The sequence below is a fragment of the Erithacus rubecula genome (genome assembly GCF_903797595.1).
Source record: "Erithacus rubecula genome assembly, chromosome: 15".
Classification (NCBI taxonomy): Eukaryota; Metazoa; Chordata; class Aves; order Passeriformes; family Muscicapidae; genus Erithacus; species Erithacus rubecula.
Window position 1 is genome coordinate 4,909,555 of NC_136667.1, and position 20,729 is coordinate 4,930,283.

Genomic DNA, 20,729 nt, shown 5'->3' on the forward strand with positions numbered 1-20,729 from the left:
TCAATGTTTGCTGAGTTTCTTGCCTGCAGCTTTAGTGTGATAGAGTTGGTAGCAGAGCTCTTCTCTTCTGAACTGGCAGAGGGGAAAAAATAGATTTTTATTTATTTATGACTTTGCTTGAGGTCCTGGATGATAAATAGATATGACTTAATGTTCTTTCAGTTATTCTGACCTATTCAGACTAAATTTCTTTGGATGCTTTTATAGATTTTCTTTTTTAATCTGACTTTTGAATGTACCCACTATCTGTGAAGGCTGGTTGGTAACTGTGTTTGCTTGGTTTTTGATGTTTTTCTTATGACCATGCTGAAAAATGGTTCCAGCTAAATGACTTTAGTGAAATTACTTGTTCAATCTGTGCTTAGAAAATTAAGAAGTTCCCATTTCATGTGTCAGATGTTGCTTGTGTGACCCCTTAGATTGCACAAGCAGGTGGTGAGCATACAGTTCAAGGCACAAGGAAAAGAGCTCTACAATATAATTTGCTTCATTTATAAAATAAAACCATTTCTAAATTCATATTCTAAACTATCAGAACTAAAAGAAGTAGCACAGCAGTGGAAGTTTATAATATTCAATGTGTAAAAGTATTTATTAAACACAATTTACAACCACTTGATTTTAACTCTTTTTTTTTTTCATTGTTCTTTATTTTCAGTCCTCAAATGACAATGGTTCCAAAATAACTAATTTTCTTTTAGAATGGGATGAGGTAAGAGCTTTCCTAGTACAAAAAAAAAAAAAAGATAATGACATCTGTAGAGCAATTACACTTAAAAATACCCTTTGCTTAGGTGCAGCAGGTATTTTGGTGCAACTGTCCTGACAATTTTGAAGGGACAAATGACCAGTGGGAGGGGACAGTGTAAAACTGCCTTGTTTGCCATCCAGAGCATCAGTAATTCCTGTGTTCTCTTGAAATGCATGAGCCTTTGGGATCTTTGGGTTGTGTCACAAATCTCCTTCAGCTCTTGAGCATCTTGCTGAGATGTAATGCAAAGGGATAAAAACTCCCAGAATGTGTTTTGTTTTCAGCTCAATGGGTTTATCACCATTTTGTCCAATCCACAGTTCCAAAAGTAATCAGATATCTCTGTCCTAATGTGGTGTATTATCTGCTCAGGGTGACCATCAGCAGACTGAGGATGACCATGATACATGAAATTTTGCATTCTTGAGGCTCAGTCATTTCTTTTTTAATTGCTGTTGAATGGGTGGAATGACATTTCTCATGGAAGGTGTCCCTGCCCATGGGACAAGATGAGCTTTAAGGTCTCTCCCAACCCAAACCAGTCTGAGATTCTGGGATTTAGGAAGATGCAGAGTGAGGAGGGTGACCTTGGCAGGGATCAGGGGGTGACTCTGGCTCTCCCTGTTTTCCAGGGGAAGAATGGTCCCTTCAAGGAATGTTACTACGGGCACCTGAAGCAGTACAAGCTCACCAAACTCACTCCTTCCACAAGATACTCCCTGAGACTGGCTGCTAAAAATGACATTGGAATGAGGTAACCAGGAGCCCAGGGATACTAAATTATGGATTCCCCCCCTGGATTCCACCAGCTGCTGCTCACCCTTGTTGAAAATCTCCTCCCCAGTGGGTTCAGTGAGACGGTGACGTTCGGCACGGCCGGGGTGGTGCCACCAGCCCCAGCACCACCCACACTGCTGGAAGCAGGAGTGACCTGGATGGCCCTGGGATGGAGCCCTCCTGCAGGAGGGGCCTTGGATGACTCCCTCACCTACAGCCTGGACATGGAGGAGGAAGGTTCTGTAAGTGCTGGGCTTTGTGTGGAAACTTTCTTCATAGTGCTGAGATAAAAATGAGGGTTTTTTTACCTTGCGGTAAATGGTCAGCAAGTGTTGTATGGAGTTCATGGCAGAGAGGGAAAGAATTGCAGGGAATTCATGGCACAGAGAGGGAGAATTGCAGGGAATTCATGGCAGAGAGAGAAAGGATTGCAGGGAATTCATGGCACAGAGAGGGAGAATTGCAGGGAATTCATGGCACAGAGAGGGAGAATTGCAGGGAATTCATGGCACAGAGGGAAAGCATTGCAGGGAATTCATGGCACAGAAGTCAAATATTGCATGGAACTCATGATAGAGTTGCATGGAATCCATGGCAGATTTAAACTACTCCATAGAATTAGTGGTAGAGATAAAATATTGTATTGTATTCATGGCAGAGCTAAAGTACTGTGTGCAATTCATGGCCCAAAGTACTGTGCAATTCATGGCACAGAGGTGCCAATTCACACAGAGGTGAAGATCAAGATTAAAATAAATGTGATTCACCCACTCTGGGTTTTGTTTTAAATGAGTGACTCTGTTCATCCTGATTTTCCCTCCTTGCCAGGGCTATGGATTCCAGCCCCAGTACAATGGAGATGAGCTCTCATGCACTTTAAGAAACCTGAGGAGGAGTACATCCTATAAGTTCAGGGTTTGTATCATACTTTGTTCCTAATTTCCTGGGCTTGGCATTTTCCAGCAAATTTTTCAACTTGTTATGGAGACAGCAGGAATTCACCTGTTGTCCCAGCAATTACCTGTTGTTAGAGCACGTTTGGGTGAAGTAATAATACAAATCAGATTTTTTGCACCAGCTAATTTTGGTATAAACAATAATATAACATCTATTACTGTCGTTAAATAAACCATTTATTCTCTGTTCTCTTCCCTCCTCCAACAGCTCTTTGCCTACAACAGTGAAGGAAAAAGCAGCCCCAGTGAGGTGGTGGAGCACAGCACCAAACCTGACAGACCTGGAGCTCCAAGTAAACCTGTTGTGAAGGGCAAGATCCATCCCCACAGTGTGAGAGTCACGTGGGGTAGGTGCCTTGGGCTGTTCCAGTGCTGCTGGGGTGTGGAAAGCTTCTCCCTGATTAAATGAGAGGGAACTCAGGTTGATTATTTATCTGCAGGGGTTGTTATTGCAGGGGAAATACTCAACCTTACCCAAAAATGGTTAATTTTGAGGCTGTGGTGCCACAGTGGCATTGTTCAGTCATTTTTGATAAGCAGTGACTGCTGTGATAATACTCTCTGGGTTTATGTTTAAATAATTCTTATGTTGACTTAAAAAATAAGAGCTGATACCTGAAATTGGGAGTGTTTTCCCAGTTACTCTTCCTGGCATAATCATGATTAATAATCAGAGGAAAATTGCTCTGAAAAATGTATTGTGAATAATTAAGTACACTGATTTCTCTTGCTGGTTGACCTTTCTGTGGGAAGGAATATGAATATGTTCACTGGAAAAGCTGATAACAGAACAATGCCTTGATATGAAATGTTCTGTAACTTCAGGTGTTGATTTCTTTCAGAACCCCCCAAGGATAATGGAGGATCAGACATTTCAAAATACTTTCTGGAAATCTCTGAGGCATCAGCTGGTAAGGAATCTGCTCTGGGTACTAATGCACTACCCAGTCTCCATCCCTGGACGTATTTAATTCACATTTAGTTGTGAAACATGGTTTAGATTTGGATTTTGGGGATATTTTCTAACTTAAATGATGCTTTACTCCAGCAGTCACCTCTGATTTCACAGTATGTTGTGTTTTACACATTCTCTGTATAACTAATCATTCCAAATTAATTCTCTGGCTTGACTGCCTTAATAATTATGTATGAGAACTTTCAGGTGGGATTTTAGAAAGGTTTGAAAGGGTGAAGTGCTTTTCCTTCCCCCAGGAGGGAGGTGGGAGCCCGTTTACAGCGGAGCCCAGCGGGAGCACGTCTGCGAGCGCCTGCGAGCTGGCACCTCCTACAGACTGCGGGTGTCCTGTGCCACCAGAGCTGGGGACAGCCAGGTGAGCACAGCAGGGCAAGGTGCTTCTGGAAAGCAGTGCTCTTCATGTTTTAGCCAAGTGCTTTATGGCTGTGCTCTGCAATGACTGTGTCCCTGGCAGGCCTCTGATGTCACGACTGTCACGACAGCGGCCGTTCCCCCGGGGCCCTGTCCTGCCCCAGCCCTGGTGGGCAAAGCCAAGCCCAAGGAAATCACTTTGCAGTGGGGTAAGCACCAGAATTGGAGTAAAACTGCTCTGATTTCATCCAAATCAAAAATCTATAGAACTCTTAATGGGAAAAAAGGTAAAATTCTAGAGATGCTCTCCATGACCTTAGTTGTTTTTGAGGTTTGGGGTGGGGTTTTTATTTTGTTTTGTGGGATTCTTTTTAAGAAGACCAAAGCTTCTGTCCACCTCTGGCAGTGAGACTTAAGCAGACATAAATATTTTCTAGTGAGAAATCTTCCTGTCTGTCCATGACTGATGTCTGCTTGGCAATTTAAAACCAACTCTTGTTTTCTTGCTGTTATCTCAATAAAGGAGATAAGCAAAAATTAACGAAGATACACTGTTATGTGAAGAAAACAGGGAAAATGCCATCTTAAACTAATTATCAATACCTGGGGGGAAAAAACAAGCTTGATGAAATGTTTCTGTTCAGATCCATGATAAAAATTTCCCTAACTTGCTGAATGTAGGAATTAATAGTAAAATCCAACCTGTTTGTGTTTGGCAGGCCCCCCAGCTGTGGATGGAGGCTCTGAGGTGACAGAGTACCTGCTGGAGATGGCCAGCTCGGAGCAGGAGGAGCGCAGGCTGCTCTACCAGGGCCCAGCAGCTGAGTTTGGAGTCAGCAGCTTGCTGCCAGGGAGAAGCTACAGCTTCTGGCTGCGGGCAGGGAACAGAGTGGGGGTGAGCACTGCACCCACACCTCTCTGCTTCCACTCAGGGGACACCAGGGGTGCTGCTCAGGGGCTTTTGTAGCCTGTGTTGTGTGAACCTCCTGATGTTTGTGCCTGTGGAAAGGTTGGATGAGTTACCCCAAAATTGGGCTCTGCAGGTGTGGTGGGAGAAGTGTGGCATAAACATTGGGGGCATAAAAGTCTCTGTGAAGCAGTGCCCAGCTGCTGCTGGAAGGCAGATCCTGGCTGGGGGAGGGAGGAATTACAAAACCCTGAACTCAGATATCCTGTGGGAACAGGGCCAGCTTTAAGTCCCTGCAAGGAATCTGAAACTGAGCCCTGAACTCTGCTGTTTACTTCCCTGTCAAGTTTAAAATAGTTTGTTTGCTTGACTTGCACATCAGTTCTTGCCCTGCTGCTGTTGCTGTGTTCATGCAGTGTTGTTTTCCTGCAGTTTGGCCCCCACTCTGAGAAGGCAGAGTTCTGCACTGCTCCAGGACCCCCTGAGCAGTGCTGCAAACCCCTGATAACCTGCAAAAGTGCAACTTGTGCTGTGGTTTCGTGGGAGGTAGGTGTTGATGGCTTCCAAATTAATATTTGGCTTTTAGAATTGTAGTGACACTTTTCTGATACACAGAAATGAGAGAAATAGTATGTGTAGAGGTGGAATATTTTAAGCTCATTTCTTTGGGGATGTCTGTGTTGGATTTGTAAACTTTGGGAGTCAGTAATTGCAGTTTTAACTGCACAAAATGGGTGGCATTTAATCCTCCTCATGGTGTGGCAATTAATATATAGTGAATTAATTCTTTCAAAATTCTGATGTGGACTGTTGTGGTGTTACAGCCACATGTCACCTGTTAAGTTAAAATCCCTTGGAACAGACCTCAGGTTTCAACCCCAGTGCTTCCAAAGGTTGGATTTGCTATCTTGGAGGTGTTTTCCACCCTTCTCTGTGACTCTGACTCAGTGTAACAGAGCTCCCCCCTGGCTGCTGGGGCTGTGTAAGAGCAGGAGCTGAGCAGAATTTCTCCCTCACCCCAGAGCCCGGCGTGCAATGGAGCAGAAATCAGCGAGTACAGGCTGGACTGGGGCCAGGTGGAGGGCTCCATGCACATCATCTACACTGGCCCCTGCCACAGCTATGAGGTCAAGGGCCTCACACCTGCAACCACCTATTACTGCAGAGTCCAGGTAGGAAGAGCCTTTTGGTGCCACTGGGCACTTGCAGTTTGGGGACAAACTCCAGCTAGAGAGGAGTAAATCATGTGCTGTCACCTGCTCATGCAGTAGAGAAGGTAATTGGGAAAAACACTTCCCTTGTCCCCCAGTCCCTCCTCATTCCCTAAATCTGGAAGAGTTTAGATCCAGTGGGAAATACCAGCTGCTTTGCCCTGTTGAGAAATGATTGAGGAGATGTTGCACTGTGTCCCACGTTGCTTTAGAGGCGGTGGGAGCTGTGAGTGCCAGGCTGGAAGGGAGGGGTTGGTGATGGTGTGTGGTGTCTTTCAGGCTGTGAACGCGGCTGGGGCGGGGCTGTTTGGGGACACGGCAGTGGTGACCACACCCCCATCGGTGCCTGCAGCCGTGGCCGTGCTGCACTTACTGGAAGAGGATCAGGTGGAAATTCCCCCTCCCTTCTCCACGTGCCTTGCAATCCAGTGGGAAGAGCCCTGCTGCCACGGGGCAGAGATCACAGGCTACAACATCGAGTATGGGGAGAAGCAGCTGCTCACTGTGGGGAGAAACACAACCCATGTCCTTGAGAATCTGCTGCCTGACACCCTGTACAGGTAAGGATTACTCTGAAATCACATTCATAGAATTTAAAAGTCCTTTGAGGGTAGTGTTTTAAATTTTTAGAGCGATTTTTCATGCAGCTTGCAGACTATTTGCCTAATTCACCCTGTAACACTAGAAAACTTCCTTAAATTGTCATATCCAGACTCCAGCCATGGTGTTGGCAGGAGTGAGGTGGTGGTTGATGTTGAGGTTCACATTCTGTCTCTAAGCCAAGACTTTAAGGTTTCTGAGTTTAGAATTTTTCATTGGGATGCTCAGGTGTGTGGCCAGAAGATGGATGGACAGGTAAAAGCAGAGCAGGGATTCCTGTGACCTCAGTCTTGATTAAAGCTGAGTTCAGATTTCATTTCTAACTGCATCTTAATTGCTTTACTGTTTGGAATTACAGCTTGTAACTCGTGCTTTGTTACCCAGCACTTTTCCTGACCATGTGGCTGCTCTCTCCCATTCCCAGGATCAGGGTACAGGCCATCAACAGCTTTGGAGTTGGTCCTTTCAGTCATTCCATGAAAGCCAAAACCAAACCACTACCTCCTGACCCTCCCCACCTGGAATGTGTGGTCTTCAGCTACCAGAGCCTTAAACTGAAATGGGGAGAAGGGCCCAGCAGAGCTTTAATTCCCAACCCTACTCAGTTCAACCTGCAGATGGAGGACAGGTTTGGCAGGTGAGACCATTAAGGATCTTGTGGTTTTCTTCTTAACCACTTCATGTCAAGTTTTTAAGGGGTTTTATGTTATTCTCTCTTCTGTTAACAACACTGAGTCATTTGGGCATCCCAGAGTCTGCCCTTTTGCAGTTTTGCATCCCATCTTTCAAGCAGAAATGCTGTCAACAACTTGCACTTCTGTTGCTTGTTAGCACTAAATACTAGTTCAAGAAAAAATGCCTTACCACCATCCTGTCCTGACAGGGTTATTTTTGGACATTGTACAACAAAGTCAAGCCTGCATATAAGAAGCATGGGTTGTCCAGCTGTTCTTTAACTGGAAGTTTCAATTTATTTTGGATATTCAAGGTTGTTCTCTTGATTCAGACAAGTTGAGCCTTTCAACCTCGATGGGAAGAAACTTGGGCTTTGTCCTTAACTCAAATCCCAGTGTGTCAGGTCTGATATTGCACATTGGTGATTTCTGCTAACTCAGTGTGTGCTGTGTGTCCCCCAGGTTTGTGACAGTCTATAATGGTCCCTGTCACACCTACAAGGTGCAGAGGCTCAGTGAATCCACCACCTACCATTTCCGCATCCAGGCGTACAACGACGCTGGGGAAGGAGCCTTCTCAGAGGTCTGTGCTTTCACCACCACCAAATCTCCACCTGCACCTCTCAAAGGTGAGCTCTGCCCTGCTCTTGGAACCCTGGAAACTTTTTGTGCTGACAGGCACTGACCCCTAGGAAAACACTGCTTTTCACCTGAAGCCATGGAGGACACTTCCAAACTAGAGTGATAGAACTGGAATCATGGGTGTGTAGTTTGAATAGAATGTGTAAGTTTTCCACTTAAAATTTATGATTTCAGAATGTAGCAAGATGGAGGTTTTAGGGTGGAGGTTTCTTTCTTCACCTTTTTCTTCATGGATATAGGTGGTATTTTGTAATTGGATAGAAAATTCTGCATTGTGGGTCACAGGTAATTGGTTATTGGGTTAAAAGTAAAAATAATTTAGGTGCCTGTTCTTAATTGAACAGTTGGCCCTTCAAAGGCCTTGTAAAGAGAGAGATACATCTCCATTTTTAGTTTGTTAGCTAGAAGTGTTGTAGAACTCACTGAAACACAGATAAGAATTAATAAATGTGAGTCTGAACACAAAATACCTTCTCTTGAGCTTTTAATCCCAGCTCTGGCAGAGAGAAAAAGAAGATAAAACATGATACCCTGACAACTGCTGCAAGCCACTGGTGGGCAGGATTGAATCCTACAGCCTCACCCTCAGCCTGTCTTTTTAGGGACAGATACACAAACTCACTCTGAGGGGCTTTGTCTGGGTGTGACAAGAGCTCTTTTGTTGTCATCACCCCCTGCACTGCAGCTCTCCCAGCCCTGAACTGAGCATTCCCACCTTTGCTCAGGCATTTTGCAGGATATCAAAGTTGCAGCAGTGTGCAGGGCACAGTTAATTCCTCTGATCTTCACTTTTTAACATGGACATTAAAGGTCATCATTGCAGTCACTGTGAAGGTCAGAGTGCTGAGTGCCTGCAGCAAAATTAATTGAACCATGGTTAGAACATCATTTCAGCTCTGCACATGGACAGAAATGCTGCTCCTCTCTACAGACAGCATGGGCTCACCCTGGCAGCTCTGAAATACCAACAGGTGTAACCTACACATAACAATGATCATTTTTTAAGCTCATGTCATCAAGTAGAAGAAAAAGAAAAAAAACAAATCTTAATTGCTTTAAGTTACTCTAAGCATGACAGGTGTACATTTGTAGAGACCAACAAATCACTTTATTTTGCAGCACCCAAAGTGATTCAGCTGGAAGAAAACACTTTTGAAATCACATGGGAGCCTCTACAGCCAATGAAAGGAGATTCCATTGTTTACATCCTTCAACTTGCTGCTGGCAGAGAGTTTGATCAGGTACCTTTTATACAGCATCAGGAACATGAGGGGTTTTGACTGGGAAGTATTATTACAAAAAAACCAGATGTGTTTATCTCTTGTGGAGGGTGTCCCTGCCCATGGCAGAGGGTGGAATGAGATGGGCTCTAAGGTCCCTTCTCTCCCAAACCATGCAGTGATTCCATGATTTGGAGTTTGAAATTCTGTCTGGGGAGGTGACAGGATTTCAGAAAGTGTGAAGTGGGTGAGCACTGGTTTATCCTGTTCTCCCAGCAATTCCTTTGGCTCTTGATTCTTAAACCTGATGGTCTGTGGTACCACTGCCTCTGTTAGTCCACTTTGGTGAAGGAGCTTTAAGGAAGAAAATGCAGCATGATTTTTTCTGCTTTTTGAGCCTCCCATCCCAGATGAGGCCTCACTGTGGGGTGTGGCAGAAAATGTAAATGAATTATCCAGAGATTTAAGCTGTGATTTTATGAGTCTGGAGAGGAGGAGAGCAACTGCAGGCTGTGCCCAGCACCACACAGCCTGGAGCAGGACAGGCAGTTCCAGGTGCTGTAGGAGAAAAGGACAATGCAGAAGGCAGTCTTTCCCAGTTAATTACAGCTGTAGTGATTACCTAGAAGTAGAGGCAGCCTTGCCTGCCCAGTGAGGATGGGGGTTATAAAAGAGTGGGTCAGCTAAGGTGTACTTGCAGTGTGAGACTGAGAGTCTGCTGCAGTTTAAGAGTCTGCTGGCTCTGTGAGGAGGAAGGGACATGTGGTCCTGCAGGGGACAGACAAGGTGAGAAGATGCTGAGCAAGGGACAGGCTGGGGTTCAGCCCGGCAGGCAGAAGGAAGAATGAAACTTGCAGAGAGGAGAGGAGGAGTCAGTGCTGTGTGGAGCTGCCGATGAGGGAAGGAGTGAGAGTTGCCTGAGAGAAGTCCACTGAAAGGAGCCGGGAAGTTTGGCCCGGTGCCGTTGGGCCGTGCCCCGCTCGCGGCCCCTGACGCCGGCCTGTCTCCGCAGGTGTACAAGGGCCCCGAGCCGAGCTTCCGCCTGCCCGCGGCGCAGAGCGGCTGCGAGTACCGGGCGCGCGTGTGCGCCGGCCGCCGCTGCGCCGCGCTGCCGGGCGGCGCCGAGCTCTGCGGCCCCTTCAGCCCCAGCACGGCCTTCAGCTGCCAGCGCCGGGAGCGCGGCCCCGAGCCCGCCCCGGGCCCCGTTCCCGGCCCCGGGCCCGGGCCCGCCCGGCCGCGCGAGGAGCGCGCCATCGCCATCGCGCTGCTCTGCGGCTTCGCCGTGGTCGCCATCCTGTTCGCCGTGGTCATCCAGCACTTCGTCATCAAGTAGGGCGGAGCGGGCCGCGCTCGGCCGCCCGTGCGAGCGCCCGGCGGTGTCGGTGGGTTCGCTGATGGAATCCTCGCCGGGAGCCCCTCGCTCCTGCGTTCCCGCTCCTGCTGCTGGCCAGGCCGGCTCGGCAGATCCTTCCCGAACGCTGGACACAGATTTCCTGTAGAAAGGGTGATGCTGGGCTCTCTGCAGTCAGGGCGAGCTGGTAGAGAACAGCAGTCGGCTGCCTTAGGTGCAGCTGGCGGGTGTGCACGCTGCTCTCTCCCCATCCCATCCCATCCCATCCCAGCTGGAGAGGGAAGGCACTGCTGGAACTGTCCTTTCCCAGCGCCGCCAGGGCAGCGGGAGGCGCTGGCTGCCCCTCGGGCTCCGCTGTACATCGATACCCATGAAAACCCAGCAGCACGAGTGCTTGAGCTTAGAGCAGACCTGCAGAGCCTACTAGAGCATACCACATTTACTAGACTGTAGAAGGAAAGCAGAATATTGACTTAGTGATATTACTACTTTACAGTTATTTTAATACTTGGGATTCAGTAATAATCATTTCAAGTGTTGGAGTAGAGGGTGCCAGGGTTTTTTAGGGTTTTAATCCAAACCAATGCCAGCAGGACGTGGTGCTCGGCCGGGATGCCCAGGAAAGGCTCTGCCCCAAATGTTCCTGCTGTCCTGAGCAGCTTTGGCCCAATCCACATTTCACTCTCAGTGCCTGAGAGAAAAATAATTCCCTGTGCAGCGTGCTCAGAACAGCACAGGAGTTGTCTTTAAGGAGAAAGAGTGCATTTATGATAAATGTTACACTATTTGGCTCAAACTGAGCAAATGTTTTTGTACTATTATTAACCTAAAAACTAAAAAAGTTCAGCCTGCTTTGGGTGCCCTTCTAACTTAACCCCAACGAGCAAATTGTACGTGAGAGAACTCTTTTTAGATAACATTTATACAATGTTTTAAACTTGCTACCCCAGTGGTAGCAGCTTCACATTCCATGGTTTTCCTGTTGGGAATGTTCAGCCTGCTATGAACTTGTCTGAAACTTGTCCTGGTCGTCTGGGGGATATTTTTGTGGACACTGTGCACTACATTTGACTGTTGTGTTCCATGTGCTTGTGAATCCCTGAGGAGGAGCCTGGCAGCTCCTGGCTCCGTTAGATCAAAGCTTTTGAAAGCTGGAACTCACAGATTTCCAATGTTTCAGGATGGGTCTTGCCAACAGCATTTGGAACGTGCCACAGAATGGTAATTTAAGGTGTTTTGCAAAGTCTGTGGCTCCACTTTGGCCATCAGAGCCATGCACTTGTGGGTGGGAGAGTGGATGTGACAGAGCTACAGGCAATGTGTTTCCAGTAATTAATTAATCACTTTTAAGGGTCTTTCTCCTACAGCAGTTGAGGAATAACGTTGTGTTAGAGTTTGAGGCATTGTGTTGTATTTCAGATGTGGAAAACCTAAATTATGACCTAGTATCACTTAATCCTCTTCACAGTAGATTGATGGTGCAATCTGAAATTAATCCTTTCAAAGCATACTCTTCATTTTTGTACTCTATTTATTTTGATTAAAAGTCCTGGAAAGAAAAAAAAATGTATGTTTGAATGTATTGTTCTACTTGTAGCAGAACTTTAAGTTAATCATTTATTATATCATAGAAATCTCTCCCTCCAGTGTCAGAGTTTTATACAGATATTAGTCTCTAGTTTGCAGAAGAGTTTACAATCTGTCAATTATTTTCCTGATAGTCTCCTTTTAGCAGATAAAACTGCCTGCAGCAAATCTCTGTTGCCAAAGGGTTCTTTTCTTAACTCCTTAGAACCAACTTGTAGAGGTTTATTTGGCAATAATAGTCCTGAAATTAGGATTGCAGAGTAAATACTAACAAGTCACCACTGCTAAAAAATGAAATCAAATCCTTTTGTAATTGCCACAAAATGCTCATATTTCCAGAAAATACCCAGATTTATACTGCAATATGGATTTTCCATCAGCTGTTGTCCATTCCAGAAGGATGTACCCTCGTGGCATTAATGTATTTTAGGTATCTTCAGTTTTCTTGTATTGTCAATTTTGAGGTATCTCAAACGTATGTTAAAGCTGCCATGCATTGTATTACTAAATTGTAACTATCAAATAGATAATATATTTAATACAGCCAATAAATAATACAAATGTATTCAAATTTGACTCTGAGCTCCTGTGGTTTTGTGGGATTTAGTCTCACTTGTGTCATGTGTAATTTAAGGGAAGGGAACATGCTCAGTGTCATCAGCTGAATTCACTTGGGACCCTTAGAATATCACTTCCATTTCTCCTCCTGCTGCAGGAGGGACCTGCAGCTCCCAGGTGAGCTAGAAGAGTTCTTTGATACTGGAAATTGAATCCTTTGGGGCTGATTACCAATTTTCCATCATTCTGTGTTGACTCAGGGCCTTTCCCCCTTGAGCTCTTCCCCAGCATTTGCTGCTCTAGTGTGGAATTGCCTTAATAATGTGATGAAGGCAAGATGGAAAAGGCTTTATGTGATCATCATTCCCAGAGAGACAGCTGGACACAGCCTGGATAAACTTTGCACTTCAGGAATCATCAGGGATGAGGAACTGGTAAATGCTGGGGTGGAGGAGGCAAGGGGAGTGGGGAATCCCAAAAGCTGGGAGCAGGGACACCCAGCAGAGGATGTGTCCTGCCACAGTCCTCAGAATTCCTCCAGAATGGGAGTGGGGCTCTAGCAGAAGTGAGAGAGGTGTCAGCTACAGAACAAATCTCCCTTTCCTCAGAGCTCAGCTCTTTGCAGCTCTGCTGCTCCCAAGGACTGCTCAAAAGTCAATTTTGTGGAGCCAAATAGTGTGGGATTGGTGCTGGAAAGGTCAGAGCTGAGCACGGGCACTGCATTGTCCAGCAAATCCCAGATCTGACGTTGGGGAGATTCCTGCTGCCCTTTCCAAGAGGCAGAAGCTCTGGCTGGGGTTGTTCTTGCAGATTTGGACACCTCCCAACAGGAAAAGCTGTCCTTGTGCCAGGGCTCTGCATGGCTGCACCCTGAACACCTCAACAGATCCTGTCTGGGAAGAAAAGCCCAGTAAAATTTGATAGAATCATGGAGTGGGTTGGGTTGGGAGGGACCTTAGAGCTCATTTTGTGGCAGGAACACCTTCCCCTATCCCAGCTTGCTCCAAGCCCCATCCATCCTGGCCTTGAGCACCTGCAGGAATTTCAGATGCTGGGATTGAAATCCTGCACGCTGAGCAGAGCCACGTGCCCAGGCTGTGCTCCCGTTTCTCCACAGGTGATTCCAGGGCCAGGACACTCCATGGCCCCATTTGTGTTTGCTGAGAGCAGCCCCAGTGTCTGAGCAGAGGCAGAGGGTGGCTGCTCTCCCCTGGGCCAGCCTGTGCTGCCCATGCAATTTGCTTTAAGAGTGTCATAAGTGTGTTTTGTTTATACTAAGTGAACTACCTGCTTAGTTGTGTGATAATTGACAAATGGTTCATATTAATCATAGAAGTTTTGGAGTGTGCATAAACCACAATGCTTCAAATAAGATAACAACTTGGACCTAGATAAAGGGAAATAAATGGTCAAACCCACTCTGTTTAAATGCCCTTGTTATGAATATTGTGTATACCAGTTTGTAAAAGAAAAAAAAAAAAAAAAAAAAGGGGTTTCCATAATCTGAAAGGTTTTTTTGCAGAATCAGATTTCCTGCCTTTGTGTAATCAATTGCAAACTATCTGCTGAAGATCAGGCTTCCCACTTCTCCTGGTTTTTATCCACCAAGACCAGATGGTTACATGACCAATTGTCCCAATTCGACCAGCTCTGCTTACCTTGCAGAATTATGACAAAATTCCAGAGTGGAAGCTGTTATTTTCAGAACAGTGGGGACACACTGTCGTTTTTAGTTAATCCTGGCAATTTAAAAAGTGGCCTCAGAGCTGTTAATAACAAAACATCCCCTCCTGCCTCAGCCGGGGGCACTGGGCTGCAGCAGGGGGAGCGGGAAAACAATCATTTAATTCAGCGGTGCATCAGCGGCCTACAGGAATATTTATAACAAAATCAATTCCTGCCCTGCAGGCCGCGTCTCCATGGCAACCCCGCCGGGCCGCCTCTCCATAGCAACGAGCTCTTCCGGTTGTGTCTCCATAGTAACGAGCTTTTCCGGCCGCGTCTCCATAGTAACGGCCCCTCCCGGCCGCCGTAGCCGCGCCCTCTGTGTCACATGACCGGAAGCGATGGAGGCGGCCAAGATGGCGTCTCCCAAGAGCGCCCCTAAAGACGCGCAGGTACCGCGGGGTCTGAGGGGATCCGGGGGGACCGGGAGCTACCGGGGGGCTGAGCGGTGCCTGTGTCCCCCCGCAGGTGATGGCGCAGATCCTCAAGGACATGGGCATCACCGAGTACGAGCCGCGCGTCATCAACCAGATGCTGGAGTTCGCCTACAGTAAGCGGGGCCGGGCGGGAGGAGCGGGGGAACCTCGTTAAAAGTAACCACAGAATGAAAGTTTGGCAAGGGACACCTTCCGCTGTCCCAGACTGTTATAAATGAGAAACAACGTCTCCATATTCAGCCAAATTCACATTGCTTTATTGGATATGGACTGGGGAAAGGTCAGGGGTCACCGCCCAGCCGGGTTTGCAGCTCCCTTTTTACAGGATGGTTTTCCTTGTAGGAATCAATAATTGTTATTGTTTTGCTGTCATAATTCTGCAAGGTAAGCAGAGCTGGTCAAAGGACAGCTCTTGGGACAATTGGTCATGTAAGCATCTGCTCTTGGTGGATAAAAACCCGGAGAAGTGGGAAGCCTGATCTTCAGCAGATAGTTTGCAATTGATTACACAAAGGCAGGAAATCTGATTCTGCAAAAAAACCTTTCAGATTATGGAAAACCCCTTTTTTTTTTCTTTTACAAACTGGTATACACAATATTCATAATGGGGGGCATTTAAACAGAGTGGGTTTGACCATTTATTTCCCTTTATCTAGGTCCAAGTTGTTTTCTTATTTGAAGCATTCTGTTTATACAAACTCCAAAACTTTGATGAGCACGGATCATTTATCAGTTATGACAGACTGCTCCAGGCTGGCCCTGGGCACTGCAGGAATTCCTGCCCTGGAGCGTTCCCGAGCCCGGGGGATGGGCTGGGAGCGTTTGGTGTGACCCCGAGCGTGTTTGTCCCCAGGGTACGTGACCACCATCCTGGAGGACGCCAAGATCTACTCGAGCCACGCCAAGAAGTCGAGCGTGGACGCGGACGATGTGCGGCTGGCGATCCAGTGCCGCACCGACCAGGCCTTCACATCGCCCCCGCCCCGCGACGTGCGTGGGGACACGGGGACACGGGACATGGGGACACGGGGACACCGGGGACACGGGACACGGGACATGGGGATACGGGACACGGGGACACGGGACACGGGGATACGGGACATGGGGACACGGGACACGGGGCACGGGACACGGGACATGGGACACGGGGATACGGGACATGGGGACACGGGACACGGGGACACGGGGACACGGGACATGGGGACACGGGATACGGGGACACAGGACACGGGGACACCGGGACACGGGGATACGGGACATGGGGACACAGGGACACCGGGGACACGGGACACGGGGACAACGGGATACGGGGATACAGGACACAGGGACACCGGGGACACGGGACATGGGGACACCGGGACATGGGGATACGGGACACGGGGACACGGGACACGGGACATGGGACACGGGGACATGGGACACGGGACACGGGACATGGGACACGGGGACATGGGACACGGGGACACCGGGACACCGGGACACGGGACACGGGGACATGGGGACACGGGACATGGGGACACGGGACACGGGGACACCGGGACACAGGACATGGGGACACGGGGATACGGGACACGGGACATGGGACACGGGACACGGGGACATGGGACACGGGGACACCGGGACACGGGACACCGGGACACCGGGATGGGACACCGGGACACGGGACACTGGGACACCGGGATGGGACACCGGGATGGGACACCGGGATGGGACACCGGGACACGGGACACTGGGACACCGGGATGGGACACCGGGATGGGACACGGGGACACAGGGACACCGGGACACAGGGACATGGGGACACGGGGACACAGGGACACCAGGATGGGACACAGGGATGGGGCAGGACAGAGGGATGGGACACGGGGACATGAGGATGGGACACGGGGATTTCACAGGGACACAGGGATGGGACACGGGGACAGGGCGGGGACACAAAGATGAGGCTGGGATACAGGGATGAGGGCAGGACAGAGGGATGTGGCTGGGACACAGGGATGTCACCAGGACACAGGGCTGTGACTGGGGCACAGGGGTGTCATGGGGACACAGGGATGTCACTGGGACACAAAGATGAGGCTGGGACACAGGAATAAGGGCAGGACAGAGGGACGTGGCTGGGATACAGGGACACCAGCACACAGGGATGTCATCAAGACGTGGGGATTTCACAGGGACGCAGGGATGTGGCTGGGACACGGATGTCACAGGGATGCCACAGGGATGTCACAGGGATGTGGGATGTGGCTGGGACCCAGGGATGTCCCAGGATGTCCCAGGTGTCCCAGGGAGTGGCCGTGTCCCCGCAGTTCCTGCTGGACATCGCCCGCCAGAAGAACCAGACGCCGCTGCCGCTGATCAAGCCGTACTCGGGCCCGCGGCTGCCGCCCGACAGGTACTGCCTGACTGCCCCCAACTACCGCCTGAAATCCCTGCAGAAGAAGGTGAGCACGGCTCAGGGGCTGGGGCTTCACCCCTGGGGCTGGGAGTGCTGCTCACTTCCACATTTCCACACCTCTGCAAGGTGTGGGTGAGCGTTGGCCTGTGCGTGTTTGCTCGGTGTCCAGGCTGGATTGGCAAATGTTGTTGGTTGATTTTAAATGGAAGTTTTAAAATATGGGAAAATGTAAAGTATGGGGATGTTGTGGTGTTACAGAGATACTGCAGAATTCCAAAATCACTGAGGCTGGAAAAGCCCTCCAGGATCAGCAAATCCAACCTGTGCCTGATTCCCACCAGAGCACTGAGTGCCATGTCCAGTCATTCCCTGGACACCTACCTTGGGCAGCCCCTTCCAATGCCTGACCACCCTTTCCATGAAGAAATTCCTCCTGACATCCAGGAGCAGCTGTCAGGTTGCCAGAGGCACAAGTCAGGCTTTGGTATAGATATTAAAGAATATTTCATACTTCCACCTCAGTTGTTTCTGCTTTAGAAGGAGAATATTTCCTTTACTGGGAAGCTCTGAATGTCTCAATGGGGAGGGACTTTCCTGTTTATTCCAGGCCATTCCCTGATTGCCTGGTTCTCTCCCCACAGGTCTCCTCCACAGCAGGCAGGATCACAGTCCCTCGCCTGAGCGTGGGCGCCGTGAGCAGCAGGCCCAGCACTCCCACTTTGGGTAGGAATCAGCTCCACAGGGGATTCCCACCTTCATTTTGGGAAGGAAAAATAAAGAGGAATAATTTAAAACACTTTTCAGCCCTGAGGGAGTATATCAGGGACTGCCTGACCTTATATTGTTTGACAGCATCAGAAAGTTAATTTCTTTAATTAATCTTTATTATTGCAATAGCATTTAAACATAAATGCATGACATATATTCTGTATTTGTGATAAATTTTTTAAGGGACTGTTCAAGAACTTTACCTAAATTTAGGGTTGTTTTCCTCAATGCCAGTATGATGCTGGATTTAAAAGCCATTTTTTAAAAAGATCTTAAAATTTAGAACTGCGCCCTTAAAATTAGTGTGTGTTTATGGTGGCAAAATGAGCAAATGTGCAGCTCTTGTGTTCCTGGGCATTGCCCCTGTGGCTGCAGTGTGGAGGGAGCAGTGGGGGTGTCTGTGGTCTGTCTGAGCCCCTGCTGGCTGTTGTGCAGGTGCCCCCTCAGCCCAGGCCGTGTCGGTGGCAGCCAAGGTGGGCGCGCCAGTGTCGCTGGCGGGGCAGCGCTTCACCGTGCAGATCCCCTCCTCACAGCCTGCTGCCAAATCAGGTACGCTGGGATTGCTGGGCTGGCAGCTGGGCTTGGCAGGGAGAAGCTCACCCACTCCCACCCCCTGCTGTGCACAGACACACCCTCCATGCTGCTCTGGCTGCCCTGGAGCGCTTGCAGGGATGGGGCAGCCACAGCTGGTGGAATTCCTCTCCCTCATTCCAGGAATTTGCAGTGTTAATTCCCATTCCCAGCAGAGCATCACCACCCTGGGCAGCTCCCTCACCCCCCAACATTTCCCCATCCTCCCTCTTGGGATGAACATTCTATGCAGTAATTCAGGGATTGCTCCAAAGCTTGCAGTGACCCCTTGCCATGATTCCCACAGCCACTCCCACCACCCCCACGGTGCAGAACGTGCTGATCAACCCCTCCCTGATCGGCCCCAAGAACATCCTGATCACCACCAACATGGTCCCGCCCGGCGCCGCCGAGCCCGCCCCGCTCAAGAGGAAACACGAGGACGACGACGACTACGACGCCTTGTGAGGGCCACGGCACACAGCCTTCCCTTGGGAATCACAGAGCCTTTCCTTGGGAGTTAGGGAGTTCTTTCTATGGGATTCACAGAGCCCTTCCCATGGGATTCACAGAGCCCCTCTCATGGGATTCACAGAGCCTTCCCATGGGATTTATGGAGTTCTTTCTATGGGATTTATGGGAGCCCTCCCATGGGATTTACAGAGCCCTTCCCATGGGATTTAAGGAGTTCTTCCCCATGGGATTCATGGAACCTTCCCCATGGGATTCATGGAACCCTCCCCATGGGATTTATGGGAGCTCTTTCTATGGGATTTATGGAGCCCTTCCCATGGATTTCAGACAGACTCCAGAGGGTGGGAAGGCCCCATTTGGGAAATAAAGAGGAGAGTTTTTTTAACTGTACATACTTATGTATTTCTATATAAACAGAACTATGCGATTCTTTCTCGTGTTACACTTTGAAAGTATTTTATATTTATGTGTACAAACAGCCACATCTATAATGCACCCATCAGATATTCATTTCCATTTATAACAGCACCTCCTACAGAACAATCCCAGCAGCTTTAGAGCTGCCCTGTCTGTTATTGGCACTTTATTGATTATTGCCTCAGGCACCATCCTGTAACTGCTCTGGGTATGGGGTGTGCTGCTAGAGCAGGACATTATTTCTGTCTTGGTTTGAAAGACAGGTGTCTCTTTTGGAATTGAAAAATGTAAATCCCCTCCCTCCAAATTATTATAATAATTGTTATAATTTTGAAATTCAGAAGTTCTGAGGCAAACATATAGAATTAGGAATAACAGTTCTTTACTAGGAAAATTAAAATGAAGATACAGTAATACAAAATAACAGAGTCAGAATCCAAGCTGACCCCCTGTCAGTCAGGGTGGTGGCAGCAGTCCCATTCAATGGTGGCTGCATCTTCCTGCAGTGGCAGATGTGGCTCTGTTGAAGCAATGATCCTGTAGAAGGTGCAGTTTTCCTCCAAAGGTCCAGTGATGATGTAGAAGGGTTTGATTTTTCCTCCAGTGGGAAAAGGCTGCTCTGATGTTCCAAATCTCAGTTTTTATCTGGGTAGGAAATGTTTGGCTCCTCCCCTGGCTGGAGCATCTCCCAGTGGGATGATGGAATTTTATCAGTCAGCAGCTCCCTCTGTCCCTGTCCTCTCCCAGGGGATGCTCCCTCATCCTGCAGGACAAGCTCCCCTCACTCCAGGCATTGTCCCTGAACAGATTTGGTGCCTTTGTGCTGTGTCTGTTCTCCAGCACCAAACTCCTGGCTCAGGACTGAGCCTAAAGGATGGGCTGGGGGAGGGGCTGGCATTGGGGATGGGACAAAAAGCCCTCAAAACTTCCAAGCTCATTTGAATCACTTGGAAATATTTGACAGCTCTCAGGGCCTTTAGAGTCTTGGGATTTGGGGAAGGAATTCCTCTCTGTGAAACTGTGCCTGCCCCAGTCCTGGGACTGTCCAAGGCCAGGCTGGACAGGGCTTGGAGCAGCCTGGAATGGTGCAAGTGGACAATCCTTAATGTCCCTTCCAACCCAAACTATCCAGGGATTTCCTAACTTGGCAGAGCCCTCATCCAACAGGTAAATAAAAGGGATTCTCAGCTTAAGGAAACTACAGCCCAAATCCCACATTCCTCTTCACAGCCCAGGGAAGGGCTGGATCACCACCAGTGGCAGTAGAGGAAAAATAAATTTAATAAAAATTACATTTATCACTTTTTCTGCCTGCTGAGACTCATAACTTCAGGCTGAGGGCAAGGAAAAGCAGCAGGACTGGGTTTGGGCCCAGTGGC

General features: G+C 48.5%; 2 protein-coding genes across 2 annotated transcripts in view; both read left to right on the forward strand.

Moving 5' to 3' along the window:
* LOC306808548 (fibronectin type-III domain-containing protein 3a-like) overlaps positions 1-12,579 on the forward strand; it is a 39,084-nt gene extending 26,505 nt beyond the window's left edge. The window contains exons 12-27 of the mRNA XM_079319216.1: positions 659-712; positions 1,384-1,505; positions 1,596-1,770; positions 2,357-2,443; positions 2,693-2,831; positions 3,327-3,395; positions 3,697-3,815; positions 3,915-4,020; positions 4,531-4,706; positions 5,151-5,264; positions 5,741-5,890; positions 6,209-6,489; positions 6,954-7,166; positions 7,666-7,832; positions 8,965-9,086; positions 10,078-12,579. Of these exons, the coding sequence (XP_079175342.1) occupies positions 659-712; positions 1,384-1,505; positions 1,596-1,770; positions 2,357-2,443; positions 2,693-2,831; positions 3,327-3,395; positions 3,697-3,815; positions 3,915-4,020; positions 4,531-4,706; positions 5,151-5,264; positions 5,741-5,890; positions 6,209-6,489; positions 6,954-7,166; positions 7,666-7,832; positions 8,965-9,086; positions 10,078-10,398 (2,415 nt within the window). The 3' untranslated portion in view covers positions 10,399-12,579. The remainder of the gene's footprint in view (positions 1-658; positions 713-1,383; positions 1,506-1,595; positions 1,771-2,356; positions 2,444-2,692; positions 2,832-3,326; positions 3,396-3,696; positions 3,816-3,914; positions 4,021-4,530; positions 4,707-5,150; positions 5,265-5,740; positions 5,891-6,208; positions 6,490-6,953; positions 7,167-7,665; positions 7,833-8,964; positions 9,087-10,077) is intronic.
* Positions 12,580-14,592: 2,013 nt separating this feature from the next.
* On the forward strand, positions 14,593-18,935 carry TAF9B (TATA-box binding protein associated factor 9b). Its single transcript, XM_079319316.1, has 7 exons — positions 14,593-14,678; positions 14,755-14,836; positions 15,577-15,713; positions 17,033-17,167; positions 17,763-17,844; positions 18,325-18,438; positions 18,767-18,935. Exons 1-7 carry the CDS (start codon positions 14,628-14,630, stop codon positions 18,925-18,927), a joined length of 762 nt encoding a protein of 253 aa, XP_079175442.1. The 5' UTR covers positions 14,593-14,627; the 3' UTR covers positions 18,928-18,935.
* The last annotated feature ends 1,794 nt before the right edge of the window (positions 18,936-20,729 follow it).